This window comes from Chelmon rostratus, chromosome 21 (genome assembly GCF_017976325.1).
Source record: "Chelmon rostratus isolate fCheRos1 chromosome 21, fCheRos1.pri, whole genome shotgun sequence".
In the NCBI taxonomy this organism is placed as follows: Eukaryota; Metazoa; Chordata; class Actinopteri; order Chaetodontiformes; family Chaetodontidae; genus Chelmon; species Chelmon rostratus.
The window spans coordinates 14,980,531-14,996,982 of record NC_055678.1 but is presented as its reverse complement, the minus strand read 5'-3'; the positions used below and the strand labels follow the sequence as shown (position 1 = coordinate 14,996,982).

At 42.9% G+C, this 16,452-nt stretch overlaps 1 protein-coding gene across 1 annotated transcript in view; it reads right to left on the bottom strand.

Moving 5' to 3' along the window:
• LOC121624505 (transformation/transcription domain-associated protein) overlaps window positions 1–16,452 on the bottom strand; it is a 78,173-nt gene that overhangs the window by 17,983 nt on the left and 43,738 nt on the right. Inside the window, exons 52-62 of the mRNA XM_041962213.1 lie at window positions 16,095–16,382; window positions 15,577–15,714; window positions 15,163–15,275; window positions 14,474–14,609; window positions 12,684–12,875; window positions 9,939–10,134; window positions 9,021–9,139; window positions 8,766–8,912; window positions 7,400–7,500; window positions 5,248–5,449; window positions 3,575–3,736 (exon numbers count right to left, since the gene is read on the bottom strand). Of these exons, the coding sequence (XP_041818147.1) occupies window positions 3,575–3,736; window positions 5,248–5,449; window positions 7,400–7,500; window positions 8,766–8,912; window positions 9,021–9,139; window positions 9,939–10,134; window positions 12,684–12,875; window positions 14,474–14,609; window positions 15,163–15,275; window positions 15,577–15,714; window positions 16,095–16,382 (1,794 nt within the window). The remainder of the gene's footprint in view (window positions 1–3,574; window positions 3,737–5,247; window positions 5,450–7,399; window positions 7,501–8,765; window positions 8,913–9,020; window positions 9,140–9,938; window positions 10,135–12,683; window positions 12,876–14,473; window positions 14,610–15,162; window positions 15,276–15,576; window positions 15,715–16,094; window positions 16,383–16,452) is intronic.

Genomic DNA, 16,452 nt, shown 5'->3' with positions numbered 1-16,452 from the left:
TCGATAAGTTAGCAAGCTACCTGAGAAGCATGCTTGGTTGAGATTTTTCTTTCAGCTTTTATTTTCTTCAGTAAAGGAAAATACACCTACTGTAGGTTTCCTTCCTTCATCATCCATTCACATCATCCTGCAAGCTCAGATGGCAATATGGAAAGCTTTTGTTTGAATACACACTGCACCTTACATAAAGTCTTGAACATGCAGCAAAAGCTCAGAAAAAATTCTCAAACGCCTCCTTTATGTGGCAAAAGTAAGAAATCCGCACTTGTCACCAAACGTCATTCAAATACACAAGAGGGCGACCACTGTGACACATCTTGGCTATCACTGTGACTGTACAAAGCGAGTGCCTAGAGGTAGAACATGAGCTGTGACAAAGCTCGCTCAAATTCTACAGAGGCATAATAGAGCTCTGCCACTTTTTCTAATTATAAGCCAAGGTTAAACAAGCTCTGTCCAGTGTTTTCTTTTAACAACATTTCCAATAGTGGCAGGCTTAAATGAAAGATGATCTTTTTAAACATATGATCTGAGAGTCCCACAAATAAAGAAATGAGGGATTACAATAAACATTTCAGAAGCATACTTTTAGCCTCATCTTCAAATACAGTAAGTGGTTTAATCTGGCCAATTTGGAAATTTGTTTGTAATCTGTGGGATTGTCTAAACTACCATGTTCCTCTTTGCCATGGTATATCCTGTTGCAGTCATGTACGAGTCGTTATTAAATGAACAGAAATGCCGAAGAAAAGTACAAAAACAATAATCATGTTGTGAAAAAACAAAAAATAATTTTTGCTTGAATTTCTAGGTGGGAGAGAGTATAAGCCTGGCTTTAGCCCCACTGGATATTGGTGGAAGACCAAACCACAAGGTTCTCTCAGGTCTCATAGGCTGCAATTACATCACTACTCGATCCCCTCTAGACCCTCTACATGTCTGCAGGGCAGAAAGGGATACCTCCACCTCTCAACAACAAAACTGAGCTCAATACAAGTAAGAGTGGGTTGAGGATGGATGGCCGTGTTGGTGGAGGGGGATACAGAGGAAAGACAGAGAAAGAAAGAGAAGAAGCTTTTTTTCCCACTTCAGCCTCAGGCTAAATGGATTTAGGACCCTCTAAGCTTTCACTGACTCCACATTCCTCTGACATCTAGGCCAGGTCTTCAGAGGGATTCTCAAACTGTACAAATCAAGATTACGCAAAAACTAACTCAAGTTTAAAGCTGCCTGCGAGAATGGGTTGGCCCATGGCTGACTAGAACGTACTGTAGTTCTGCTTAGACTGGACTACTAAAAGAGCAGTTCCAGATCCCAGCAGGTCTCAGATTTTTCAGGAGACTCAGCTCAATCCGTGTAACTCTACATGGTCGGTCAGTCAGCGGTAGTGTGCTGTAAAGGCAGCACCAAGGCAGGGGAGACAGATCGGATTAACTAACGGGTGAAAGTGGCTGCTGCTGTTGTAGGTCTAAAGCCTGGACAGCCTGGAGACGATACAAAAGGGAAAAACGAAAACTATTATCACATTGAACTACATCTAAGAAAACACTTTCCACTTCCTCATTGCTGAGGTAATTTAGCTATGGAGCACCTTCGGCCACCACTAAAAGCCTTTAACCGCTCTTTTGTGGCTAAAGTAGAGCCGTCTGTACAATGCTGCCAGTACAAAAAGCCACAGCCTCATGAAAAAGACAAGCTATTGTCACCTCCTCCTGCAAATTTGTAGAAATGTGCTGTATTTACTATCCATATCGGAGAAGTCAGCTCAATAAATATTTCCATATACATATTAAGTTAAATGTGGGCACATTTGCCACCCTATACATATACAGCATTCTGCAAATATTTACAAACTGCCCTCTCTTAATCTCTCACATTTCCCAATTTTATATACTGCATATATAATAAATGTGTAAGTTTCATGATTCTCCTTTTCCCCATGCTCAAAAAGAGAGAGATAAAAGATCGAAAATCAGGGGTAACAGGAAGAGGGAGTTCTAAGTGGCAGCTAACAGCAGCATTAAAGATGAAAGAGGATGGAAGGCAGAGAGGAAGGGGAGGAACCAGAGATCAGCACACTAATGGGAAGATAAGAAATGTCATATTTTGGCAAAGCAGAGGTGGGCCGAGGGGAAGAGGGCGAATGGCAGACAAGGAGGAGGCAGCGAGACCACGTGTGGGGAGAGGTGTTGAGATTCTCTGTTAACTTCTGATTCATCTTCCCGCCTGCCCCCAGGCGCTCTTCTGCTCACCTTCATCAATATTTCAACATACGTTTTTTAAACATCCCGCCGCCGCAGAGAAACTCTAAATAATTCAGGCAAGCGGCAGAGACAAAGCCTGCTATGCATTAAAAATGGTTTTCTCTTTACATAAAAAAGCAGATAAAGAAAAAGGGTGTCAACCTTTTACCCTTCAGTCAAGACAGGTTGACGATGCACCAAAGGGAGGACCGGATCGCCACAGATGGAAAATCTCTACGCTCACCCATTGACATCCATTCATATACATGCAAAAGGCAGGTGCTGATTTAAGTGACTGAAGTGTAACCAAGAGATCAAAAATTTAAACCTTGTAACAAGCATGTGTCCTGTTCAACTGTCCTCTAGATAGACAAAACTTAAAAGTTAACATGTCATATAAAAATCCAAGATAAAAACATGAATGCAAATGATTTAGTTTGATTCTGCCTCTGTGTTCATTTATTTAACAGCTAACTTGCATTAAGCCAGCTTGTTAATGAGCTTAACAACAAACCATCAGTGTGATTCTTTATCTGCATGCTAAAGAGTAGAGAGGATTTCAGAAGTCATCATCGCTTCATCACACGCGCTGTCCGTCTTTCCATGATACTACATCCATCTCTTATACTATCCACTCTTATTTCAAAAGCCTGTCTCTTCCCTCTCTTCTCTTTATCCTCCACTTTCTCTCATACCCTCTATACAATGATCCTGCTCTGCAGAGAGGATGGCTGTTTGTTATAGCAGACTACTCTTTGAAGATCACCCTCTTCAAATTGTGCGGAAATAATACTCCATTAAGCAAAGCAAATTAGTCCTCGCTTTAATTACTAGCTCTGTTCCTGCAGTGCGGATGCGCACGATATTAACTTTATAATCATTTCTTGAACAAATAATTTAAAAACCAATTCACCAGGGACCGGTGAAAGCCAGTAAATTGCTGGAAAAGGGACAGTAAAAGAATCTGAATGCTTAATTTGGTAAATAGAAAGCAGGAGAGAGGCCACATTGGTGTGAATGCAGTTAATTTATCTTGATTAGAAAGACATGCATGAGCACTAATGCTAACACACCAGCCAGATGTGCTGCCCCAAATGGATGAAAAAATCCAAGAGCAAAAAAAAAAAAAGAAAGATTGATGGGTGGAGCGGACATCCAGATACGAAATTGGAGAAGACAAAATGAGAGAGCAACAAGGGGAGGGATGAGATGGTGATACCTTTTAACAGATGCTTTCATTGATAAAAAGTTGATGACAGAAGTCAAGTGGATTTTGGCTTGAATTCTATGGGGAGCTGGATATGGGATAGGGAGTACTGAAAAGGCCTCACCTGGCTGATTAGGTTGAGCAGAGGTTTGCCTTCTGAGCCAACAAGGCAGGTCAGGAGCTGCGGTATCCATGCCAACCACTGGATGGGTGGGACTCCAATGCAGTACTTGTCCACAGCATCTGCCAGGGTGTTCTTGTCGTCAAAGCTGAGTAGCCACAACACCTACACATGGGCAAAAAGGAGTGGGGAGGTTAAGACAAGAGGAGAGGCAGTTTAAAATAAAGCAGAAAGAAAAAAAAACAACAAATTAAATGCATTATGGTTATTCTGCCAAGGCAGTCACATTAAAAAAAAACTACTGTGAGAAACCGAGAAGGAAGACGTAAGGCATCCTTCATTAATCAGACCATTGCTGTTTTCCCGGCTCTGTTCACAGCAGAAGCGGTGGACAAGTACATCTCGGTAATCCTTAATATGATCAAAGCTGAGCCAATGTGGAGCTGATCTCTCCTCCCCTAATGTGCATGTGTGTGCATCCACATTATGATGAAGATATTAACCCCCCGGCTCTCTTCGGTTAGCCTACCCCAGCACACAGATTGTGTATAATTACTGATAATAACTGGTCATCTCACTTCAACCATCAGGACTAAGCGCTGCCAACCAGGCTTGGCAGCACAACACTGGGGGGGTCACCAGAAAAGCATGTAATTGGAATGAGAAGCCGATAGCAGCCATTATTAGAACAAATAACAATAGCAATGTTTAATGCTAACACTGGATGTGGCAAGATCATATTCATTATTTATCAAACCTGACACAGAGGATGAGTCTCTCTAATCTCACTCTCCTGTGGCTCCTTGAAAGCAGAGGCCCAGCAGGCAGTTTAGTCAAGTTTTCACAGTCTCTCAGCCCCCTCTGGTTCATTAATAAAATATGGAAAAAAGACCCAGTTTATGTTTTTAATGAAGCAAAATTTACCTAAATCTATCATAATGATCTTGCATTTTGTGCTGTGATCATCTGATTTGATGTCGCTGCTTTTATTGCTATCGGGAACCACCTGGCCTGGGAACAGTGTGGCAGAACACAGCAGGTCTTTACCCATTATAAGAGCATATAGAGGTCTTTCTGTGCTAACCTCTGGAAGGACTGGAGAGTATTGAATGAGCTGGTGTGTGTCTGTGTAAGAGGGTGGGATGCTTGTTAGCGAGGAGTTCATCTCTTTACCTCCCACACAGGGCTTATTCAGCTGGTATGAGCATGGCAGCATTGGTCTGACTGTTAGAGAAAGGTCGGTCCATATAGAGGGTCATGAAATTGGAGTGTCAGGGGAGGCCATTAGTTTGTTAACCCCCCGTGCAAGAAGATGGCCTTCACTCCTCCATCGATCTACCGTGGGAACCCATCCACACTGTCTAGCACTGGGCTATAATCGATCAAATTACTACTCTTGCTTGTAACTGTGGCAGAGCTTGAGAGGGGGGAAAAAAGAATGCCTTTCTACTCATCAGCACCAATAATATATGGGCAGGATGGGGTCAGGAAGCTGAGGACTTAAATCTGAGAAAAGGCCTGATTGAGGCTACAGAAACAGGTGCAGGAGTGTCTGCAAACATGCTTGCTTCAGAGAAAATGGACAAAAACAACTGAGCGCAAGAGAAAAACAACCAACAGTGATTATGTTGCTGATATTAGCATTTCAAAAGATGTCTTCAAATTTCACTTATCACCTTTGCTAGGTATTTGCGGGACTTGCTCTCGTTTTGGTGGCGGCACGCATGGAGGTAGCATGTAATGGCGGACACTCCCAAGTGGAGCTGGCGGTCCTTGACGAAGATGTTCTCCAGGTAGTCGCCCCACATGGCCCAGGCCTTCACTAGGACGTCGTGCATCTGTACTGCTGCTGAAAAAGCCTTATTGGCCTCCTCTGACCTGGGACAAGCAGGGAGGGAAGGTGAAGAGCGTTAGAGAGGGAGGGACGGACGGAGGGTAACACAGAGCTGTCAAGTGCAAGTGAGCAAAGGGAGGCAGCTGAAGGGGAAGGAGTGGGAGTGACAGTAGGGGGGTTGAAAGAGATGGATGCAATACTTGTGGGGAGAGCGGTGGGGGAAGTGGGCAGGGTGGGTTGAAAAGGAGAAAGATGCAGTGTGAAACAGATTATGATGATCATACACTGAATTATGTACTACACATGACTAAGCACCATATTTCATTTGCTGTAATCTTCAAGGCCTTTCCCCTTGGCATTACAGAGTAAGCATTTAACCCAGCATGAATTAGTGTCACCAAGGGTTCAGGCTTTTTGCTGTATTGTAATATGAGTTGAACCCAACCCTATCATACTGTGCGGATCAATCCATTTAGTACTGGATGACATATGATCTTAACATCTTCCCATTTTATCAGAAATGACAGAGCCGAAGCAAGGTAAAAACCTCAATGTTGTGGCTATATTTATCTGTATATAAATACATCGACCGTGAAGAGCATTGCTAAAGCTTAGAGAAATCTGCAGGCTGATAAACTTGAGAATCCTTGGGATTTTTTTTATCCTGGTACTGCAATCTAGCAGTCACACTTTGAGTATTCGATTTAGAAACTGTTAAATAGCAGGCAAAGAAATAAGACAGGTGAAATCTGGCAGGGCCCCACATTTTGACTGCACCATTTATGCTGACAGGGAAATATATTCTGAATCATCAGCTGTTTTCACCGCGCCAAGCGGCTTCTAACCGCTCGTTGGCACGTAGTCTGAATAATTTTCACACACCTTTCAGCCTTTGATTAATAAATAAGATGCAAGAGGCACCCGAGACGCACCACCCTGCAGTCAAAACAACGAGACAGGCCTGTCAATGAAAAAGCCTTACTGAGCTACAGTTGGTAAATGGACCTCCACTTTAGTAGTGCTTCCATAACTACTCTCCCACTTACTTACAGCGAAATGCCTCCCAAGCCAATCAATTAAAATGTGTTATTATAAAAGGCATTTTGGCATGTGATTAAGAAATGGGAGCTTGATTGCTATGGGAGTCAGAGCCGAAGACCCTCCAGTAATACTTAATGGGGTTGCCTCAGTCGCTTTGCCAGTGTTAAAGTACATTAACAGTTTCTACTACCCGGCTCAACAGGAGCACAGGCACCCAGCAGACTGTCAAATCTCTGACACCCGTTTAATTGAATGATCCCAAAATCCTTAGCACATGTGGCTGCACATGCATGCACACACACACACACACACCGAGACTCTCTCAACCCCTAACCCCCACTCTGCTGTTAATTCTCCCCCGGTGTAGGGGAAACTTAATGATTGTAATAAACCCTGCTGAGGTGGAGGCAAGTTCTGCTGATCTTAGAGATTCCTGCAAATTGCCTCGAGTTAATTATTGAGCTGCATATACATTTAATAAGCCTTCCTCAATTTGTCTTTCACCCCTCAGGACGCCATGTCACGTCAAAGATGACAGGCGAAAGGGGGGCGCTGAAGGGGTGTTAAAGAGTTTGGCTCTGGGTATCCAGCAAAGCGATGGAGAGAGCAGTTGCATGCTCCACAGGCAATCCCTGCAGCTAAAAGCACATTAATGACACTGTCACAAACTGATGACACAGATGTACATTAATATCTTAGCCATGTCACAGGAGTAACCTAGTAATATAATCTCAGAGGTGCGTCAGCTTAAGGCAAGAAATGGCGATTAAATATGACTGCCATGCCCTGATGGGATAAAACACCCACACAGAGTTAAGGGACCACTTAACAGATTTGAGGACGATGTGATAATGAACAAAGGGAAGACAGTGACAGACAGAAGAATGGATTTAGAATGCAAAAAACAACAAGGTGAAAGAAGCAAATCTAAACTGGAGCCCTGAAGGACATACTTGTTGATTTGAGCCAGGAACATGCCCTTTAGAGCATAGAACTCAGCCGTCATCTCCTTGGTGAAGTACTTCAGGTTGGTCGACTCTATCACCTCCAAACCCTATTAGATGGGGAAGTGAGCAACACAGGTTTAACTTCAAACCAAACTGCAGCAAAGAAACTTTCATGGACACTAGCGAGGGGAATTGCAAAGAAGATACCACGACATTCTGTTTTAGACAGGGCCATAATCACAGGTGAAAAACAAACAAACTGCTTGGTGTTCATTAAGAAGTAAGAAAAGAGGTGTTAAGGGAACTAAACTTCCATTATGGTGAGCCTCTGATTAGGTGTCCCCTATGTACTGCTGTGACAAACGATGTGTAGCGGGAGAGAGAGACAGAGAGAACCAGAGGAGATGAGATAGAAGAGAGAAAGAAAGAGAGAGAAGAGTGTCTACTGGCACTTTTAATGACTTGTGGTGTGCTGAACTGCTTCTATTAATCAGAGTACTCCATGGGCTTAAGAGCAAGCTCCCGAGTTACACTCTCTTATAAGTCCCCCTCACTATAACTTGTCACCTAGAGCCATCGCAAACACTTCTAGCTCTTTCTACTTTTCCCACTAACTATACCTCCAGCTACTACTAACAGATATCAACCGTAGTGTTTAAATCACACTAAATGCATCAAATGCGCTGTTCTTCAGTACAGGCTGTCTTATTTCAAATAGGAGCATGCATTACCACGGTCCAGATCTCTTGCAGCTGTGCTGCATTATGGTGCAGGTGTTACATGGGTGCGAGATATTTATCATGTTTTGATGACACATAATTAGATTGTACAAACTAAATGAGCTTTGCTTTTTCTAGACACTGATTTTGCCAATAAAATACTTCATGAGTTACTTACGAGCTCAAATAAAAATGTACGTGTTCGCTCATAAAACCGTAATTTTGAACACGACAAACACACTCATTAACACACTTATGTAATATATTATTCATTATGGGCAGAGTTCTACACAACAATCCTGGGGCTCAAATGTGCTGAGATTATACCATTAAGTGCAGCTATTGTTTATAGTAATAACAAACTTGTTTTCAGTGCAAGTTTTAATTTTCTGGAAAAATGGTTTTATGACAAAAACATGAAAGAAATGGGGGTATAAGAAGGGACAGGTGCGTTAATGCCTACATATGCAACAATATTTAGTGCATAGGTCAAATAATTAAATAAAGTCTTAGTTATTTTCTAATTTGAATTATAGTACAGGAGGGCCTAAGGATAGAGGGTGTCGTCGATGTACAGATCCTAAAGCACTGTAATTTGTGATATTGAGCAACAAGAAGAAAATAAAATGAGAGAAGGTCACATTCCATCTTACCTGCATGCACTCATTCTTGCCCATGACGCCAGCCAGCTGCAAATAACATTTGACCTGTTGTCTGATCTTCTGGAAGCAGTCAACAATGGGCACTGTGGGGATGGTATGAATACGACTCAAGATGTCCAGAGCCACATTCACCAAACCCTAGGGAAATAACACAAACACAATTAAAAGAAAGGAACCTGTTGATTGTTGATTCACATTTATTTGGAATTTATCTGATTAAAATGATTTATGGGGCTAAACCAGTACCTGTTTGCGTCCTATCTTGCCATACTGAATGATAGCAGAAGCCGATGCATGAACTCCCAACATGGCATTGTTGTTGTTTGGATCATGTTGTGTGTTCGTCTCGTATGCCGTCACTATGGCTGTGGAAAGAGACAAAACAGTAACGGACATGGCCTCCCTTTATAAAAGTGTCATATTTGGAAAAGTAAGCAAAAAAGAGGATAGCCTAGAGCAGTGTGAACACTGGGGATCTTCTAGCCCGCTGAAGGATCAGCTGTCATAAAGCAGAGGAGGGCACAGGGGACACTAAACGTATTGAACAGTAAATGGGCCATGCCAATGAATTTCATCAGGAAAATTCCATTTCACTTTAACATAAGTTTGAAGGCTGTCACATATAAATGAAGTGGACTTTATTGGCATGGTGCTGCAGAACCAGCGCTATCATTATTTCAGCACCTCACAGCACGGGTTGGAGCTCAAGTTGCTTGAGACATCACATTTTGCAGTGGCTGCCTCTCTGAATGGTTTCAAAGTCACCGCGGGAGAGAACTGAGCACAGAGCAAGGTAAATATGTGCGTGTGTGTGCGTGTGTGTGTGTGTGTGTGTGTGTGTGTGTGTGTGTGGGGGGGGGGGGGGGGGGGGGGGGGGTTGTGTCCTGGTGAGAGAGAGAGAGAGAATGCTTTAGCAAGCTGACATTTGGAAATGTACAGACACCCTGAGGGGGTTCTGCACATCGTGGCCTTTTAAAGAAGACCCCTTCCTGGAACTAGCTGAAACCTAAGAAGCAATCTTAGAGTGTGTCTGCATGAGAGTGGCACCCCGTAATACTTGTACAATGTGTAAAAAATCAGGCACGTGAACATTAATATATGTTTCAACATCACTGGTGTCAAATTTGACAGGCAGTACTGGGTCTGTGGGAGTGTGTGTTGTACCTTGGTAGTGGTGCTGGCGCCACATGAAGATGCTGCTCCAGTGGGACAGGTCATCAGAAACAATGGGCAGTCGGTTCCTCCAGGTTTTCACCACAGTTTTCATGTCGTGGAGGCTGGTGTTGCGGCCCAGGTTAGCTGGCTGAAGCCCTGCATTAATTTGGGCTGCTTCTTGCAGCTCAATGATCTGCTGTGCCGCCTGGGGTAGAAATTCAAAGTAAAAAAAATCTGCTCTCGACCTTTTTGCAGAATCATTTCAAGTTTCTCACTTTAGTCTGGCTCTTTAAACCTTTATGGTGGCAGATCTGAGGCAGCAGCCAAATGGCACAGGCTTCTCACGCTTGCAATGGCTACCATTTTTTGTTTAAAGTTGACATTTTTTGTTCCCAGGCCTGCTTTACAGCCTGCTTCAGAGATCTGGTCCAGACAGTACACCAGATGCACTTAATCTTGTTAATATTCTGTCTACACAACTCAGCAAATGTATGCTACTAGCCAAAATTCCCATTTAGTTTGCAGTGTATTAACCACATGGGGTCCATCTGCCGTCAATCAACGACTCTCACTTTTCAAAGTTTAGTAAATTGTTTATTTCCTTTTCGTGCTCTGTTGAGTCTCCAGAACCAAACACAGGTTTAAGCTTTGCTTGCTGTAGGGTGTTTTAACATGCATACTAAGTTTTTTAGTGCACTGAGCCATCCAAAATGTCTTGTGCATTTCTGCCTCATCTCTTTCCCATTATTTCTTTTTGCCTTCAGTGTATGGTGTACTGCACAAGGTCAATGAAGCAGAAAATCCCTAAAATATCTAAATAATTCCAATGAAAAGAAAGTTAAACCATTAGGAGGATATGGATAACATGGTGGATATGGAAGGTTCAGAGAGTTGGATGGGGCATGGGAAATGTGGAGAACAAGGATCAGAAGATAGGTGGAAGGAACAGACGCAAGGTGATGGTAAGAAAAAGAGAATGTGAGACTGCATTAATGGAAAAAATGACTGCGTGAGACAACGAGGTAAAAGCATTGAGAGTAAAAAACAAGATGAAGCAAAAGGCAAAGACTGAAATGATGAGGAAAACTAGAGGACCGCTACTGTTAAGGTATTGACGACAATGCCGAGGCCGTTCTCATCTAGGTCACTGGCTTCCTCAACAATCCCAGGGCCTGAAAGGCTCCACAAAGGAGATGGATCAAAGTGGCCAAACACATTTACCTCTACGGACTGCTAGATCTGACGATCTCTAACTCAGTCTGGACATAAGCAACACCTTCTCATAGCCTTTTGTAGCAAAACATTAACATGTTGACTTTTGATACAATTTGATTTGTATTTCCACTTTTTGTGCCAATTTGATTGAATAATTAGAAATAAAAACGTGGGATTCTGCATGTAACGAAAATGCCACGGAAACAAACACACACACAATTTTTGCATTAGAAATTCAGTCCAGCAATAGTTTTTTATGCCAGCACCATCATTTTGTGGGGAAAATCGTTAGGTCTCCCAACATCACTTCGACAGCTAATCTGCTCTGATTTGGCACAGAAAAAAGGACAAGGAGATGGGAAAATGTGAAAATGATAAGCGAGGGCTTCTATCTCATTCCGTGAAAAAAGAAAAAAAAAAAAAGTCTCATTGATCGGCCCAAAGCCGCTTTGCGAACATATAATCAATCATTCCATTATAACTACTCATCAATCAATATTAATGTCAACCCTCATAATCGATGGCATGGGTGATAATCCATTGATCGTCAGCCACTGCTAAGAGCTGGGATTTGATGATAACTTGATTCAAATGGTATTTGAGCCCTACTGTATTTGCAGAGTCTGGGCTTCTCATTCTCCAAGGCTCATGGAGTCGTGAATATGAGATATAGAGTTTGGAATGGAGATTTACAACAGGCCGCTTGGCTGGGCAGAGGAATAAATAGCTTGTTTTCCCTCGGCTAGGGTAAATAATTGGACTGCACATATGTGAGCACACGCACACCACAAAACGCACATGCACACGCACAATAACAAAGAATCTAGTCACCCAATTCAAATACCCATTTTGAAAAGATAAATGTAGTGAATCAGAGCTGTGCTGAAGACTTAACCCCCCCGCTCTGAAATCAAATCTCCCAAAACAAAATAAATTAGGCAATACAATATTTTTCACAATTATCTGTTAATATCAGCTGATGGCCCATTTCTAACCTTCATTCAGAGCGTCCCATTCATCATGTAAATGTAATTCTGCTGCAGGTATTTAATCAAATGGTATCTGATGGCAGGGAAGTAATTACAGCCATTCTAAACTAACTCTCTTTCTTCCCTCCTCTTTTTCTTCTCTCTCTTTCTCCCTGTGTTCACCCCATTCTGTTCACTCTCCACCTTTTTTCAATTTCCTCTGCCTTAGTCTCCGTTCTTTTCTCTGTTTTCATCTTTGCCCGTCTATTGTAATCTCTCGTGGTGGAATCAAAGAGGCTTAAAGTTTTTTTTATTTTTTTAATCATCTATCTCAATTTTCCAAAATGAAGTGAGAGAGGCAGATAGGGGCCGTTATCAGCAGTTACTCAACAACACAACGTCTCTGGGCTACTGATGATCTCTTGACATGCATCTCTTCAAGTGCTTATCACAATAAACTGACTTCCCCTCAACGCTCTTCCTGGCTTCCTGACTGCCACATCAGTCTAAATGCAGCCTTTCAGCAGAAGAAAAAGAAAAAGCAACCTCTTCATGCATTTTGTATACTGACCTGCAGCAGCGGAGTGTGCACGTGGGAAACAATGTGCGGCAGCCTCCTCCACTCACGGATGGCCAGGCTGGAGGCCATCTCCACCAGCCGCTCTATGAAGTTGAGCTGCTGCTCCTCTGGGTGGCAGATGGCCAGGTAGCCACGGTGCATGTTCACCTTCCATGCCATCTCCTTAGGACAGCTCAGCTCCACCTGGAAATTCACACAATGAATGGGAACAGCTCATTTACAGCAGCAAGTTGCTAAAATAAATCAATTTGACAGAATAAATTTGGACTTGGTGATATTCTCTAGAAACAGATACACAGTTGGCGTGCATGGCATGCTGTTTTTCTGTGTTCGTCTCTACGATGTTAGACAGGATAGCACACCCCTCAAAGTGTTGGGACTTTGGCAGTTTTATTAAATGTAAACATTTGAGGGGAAAGGGCCTACGACACCTTCCTTGTATAATTTAGTACTTGGACAAATACACAACAATACTGTTTCAAATTCATTTTCTGAATGGTTTCAGCAGGACTTCGGTGCTAATGACTAATCAACCTGATGAGTCTGACACGGAAGTGGAGGAGGAAAAGGCCCTGCTATTGATTAAAACGCTGAGTGCATTAGCACTAAACAAACAACAGCCCAGGGGAGGCTGTTACATCAAACCCACGGTTTGCTGTTGTGTGTTTATAAGAGAGTGAGAGAAAGACAAAATGAGAGACCAAAAAAGAGTTAGTATGAAAAAAGCAACAGAGAGAGAGAGCATAGGTGTGTATTTGTGTTAGCTCTTCCAATGTTGGAGAAAATTACAGTGATCGGTCAAAGCGCACTTATCAGGGTGTGACACTTGATGAATATCCTGGAGACAGGGCCGCCCTTATCAAGAGCCAGCTTTAATTGAAAGCGGGGACATTTGGACTTTGCCTCTGAGGTGGTGAGCGGTGGGCAGGCATGCAGCTGAAAGCCTTGCTTCTCTCCTCCACCATAAAACAAATCACCCTGCAGCAGATGCCGGGGTAATTATTCACGCGCGTAGCTGTCGTAAATATTAGCCGCTAAAACCAGACCTGCGGCGCAAGGGATGGAGAGATGGGGGTGGAAGTGTAAGTGAAGAGGGTTAATAATGACAAAAAAGAAAACCAAGTAGAGAAGAAAAGTTGGAGAAGTAAGAGACAAAAGAAAGAGAAATGGGTACACAGAGGAGGGAAGGAATGAAACACATAGGAGGGGATATAGCGGAGTTGGTGCTGCCATCCAGACAATTTAATTAGGTGTCACCTTAGGACAGAGCGGCTCAATGGATTGGTTCCAAGTCTCCTTGAAAGAGCAAAGCAGGAGTATTTGTTATATGTCAGGTACTATCACGCGCTCGCCACCCGTCTACACTTCGTTTTAGGAAACATGAGGCCAATAAATTAACAAGGCAAACAGCTGAACTGCATTTCCCCAGCTTTACGGCCAGCTCCCTCATTCTCCCCAGGGGTGTGGGGTTGTGGAGAGGCTGGATGGTCCCCATATGAAGCTACTATACTTCACACTGACATGAGGCCCGGGCTAAAGCACCGTACCAGAAACCAGGAATATGGTGAAAAAAGTAGAGCTGAGTCTCCGGTTCACCAGGTTCAAGCCTAGAGGCTCCACTGTGCTTATGATCGCATTACATACAATGTGGTTTTAGTCAAACCGTTGGGAGTTATTGCAACCCTTGGGAGACAATGAGAGCGCACATGCGTGGGTGTGTGTTTATGTGTGTAGAAATCCACACATGAATACGTTTTACATGGTGACTGCGCACTGCTCACCTGTACCAGAGCCTCCTTCATGGCAGCCCAATTGGAAACCCTCCAAGCACACTCGAGCATGAGATAAGGGTTCGAGTGGCCTTTAGATTGGCCGTATTCTGTCAACGGCTCCCACTGGTTCAATTCCTTAGAACAGCTGGGCATGAAGACAAGGGGGATGAAACATTTAGGCAACTTTAAACAGATTATGCTTTGAAATGTGCTGCAGCAATGCTAATTAAGGTTTTGGATCGTTTTCACGAGTCCAATCCACAGTGCATCATTCGGAGCTGTCACTGTGGGAGGTATGCCTGGCTAAGAATTCAAAGTTTATGATTACAGCTTTTTAAAAAGTATTCTCGGTTTTTAAAATGTGCAAAATGTGGGGTTTCTTAGACTATCCCATATTTTTTTGTGTCTCTATTTGATTTTATGAACTTTTTGCATGGTAGAATACGCTAAATATTGGAGGTATATATACATATTATAACTTAAGTTCAGTTAACACATGATTCAGAATGCCCTGCTGTATAATCTGAGTGATGAATGGAATAAATGCTACCTGGTTTATACAATCAAAGGCGCACAGTATATATATGAAGGCATTAAAGTAAAAATCCACTATAGTTTTGTGCTCTGCTAGCTCTCTTGTTGTGTAAGACAGAATGTCTTCTGGGATAACAGCATCCTTTCTATTCCAGAAATCTTACCGTATCCAGTGGTCCTCCCAGAGCTGGTACTCAGGAAAGATGGCTGGAGAGACGTTGCTCCTCTCGTGCTCTTTTCTAGCCTTCTCCATTGCTTTCTCGTAGCTTTCTTGGGCCTGTGCAGACACATGAAGTTTTCAGTTCAAGCTGTTCGAGGCTAATAAAGTGACAACATGCCTGTATCGTTGAAAATTGTAACAATTTGTCTAACCTCGCTGATATACAGGATGCACAAAATATTAATAACACCTCTCAGTAAAATGTAATACAATTTATCTGCACCACAAATTACAGGCTGCAAAAACGACTGTGAAGTCAAATAACACCTTCATGGAGGTGAGATATACAAACTGGAAACAGTGTATACTAAGTAAGGTCATACATACATTTGAAAGTGGCCCATGTGCTTTCCCTCACCTGTTCAAAGAAGCCATGCTGCTCGTAGGCAATGGCTGTGGCAGTCTCAGGAAACTTGCACCTCTTCTGCCACAGGCCGGCCCACATGTCCTCCTCTTGGAGCAGAGAGTAGAGCTCAGCTAGGGAGTCCAAAATCTCCTGTAGAGAAGTAGGCCAAATTGAATAAGAGTACATTTGAATGAGAGCAGCTTTGCTCATGAGTCTAGTTCACACATGGTAAAAGGCAGATTTGCTATGCACCACATATGACAAATATATGTAATATGTGTATATGGAAGAGCAGGATGAATAAAAAGATCAGTAGCACTTTATGGAAGCTAACCAAAACCCTGTATTCTATTTTTGAGGCTTTCCTTTTCCTGACAAAGAAGGTCCTAGAAGAACTACTACATTGTACAAAGATTGCAAATTGTCAAGTAAAAAAATGATTATTGGAAAATAATCAGAAATTTTAAAGAAGCCTTTGATCGATCATAAGAAAACATATATAACTCCACCCTAAAATCCAAATACATTACCTGTTGAGGTGGTGTGATGCTCTCCTGTTCATAGAACTCAGTGCTCTGCTTGGGTTTGCTGTGCAGGCTGAGGCCCTTTTCAAAGGCCTGCTGCTCCAGCATTAGAGTGGAGCGTAGCCAGAGGTTGTGTGTCTTGCCCAAGTACTTCAGCACACAGGGTCGGATGGGAATCGGAGGCACACACTGGGACATAGCTTCCACAAAGCAGTTCAGGGCACTGGGCTGGCAGTCCCTCTGGGCCTGGTGGCTGCCACTGCACAGGAAAGGACTCATTTCTCCTGACAAAGCCTGGAGAGGAGAGAAAGAGCTCATCAAACTACCCAGTTACACTTAAGCAGCAGTGCACTGATATAGATAT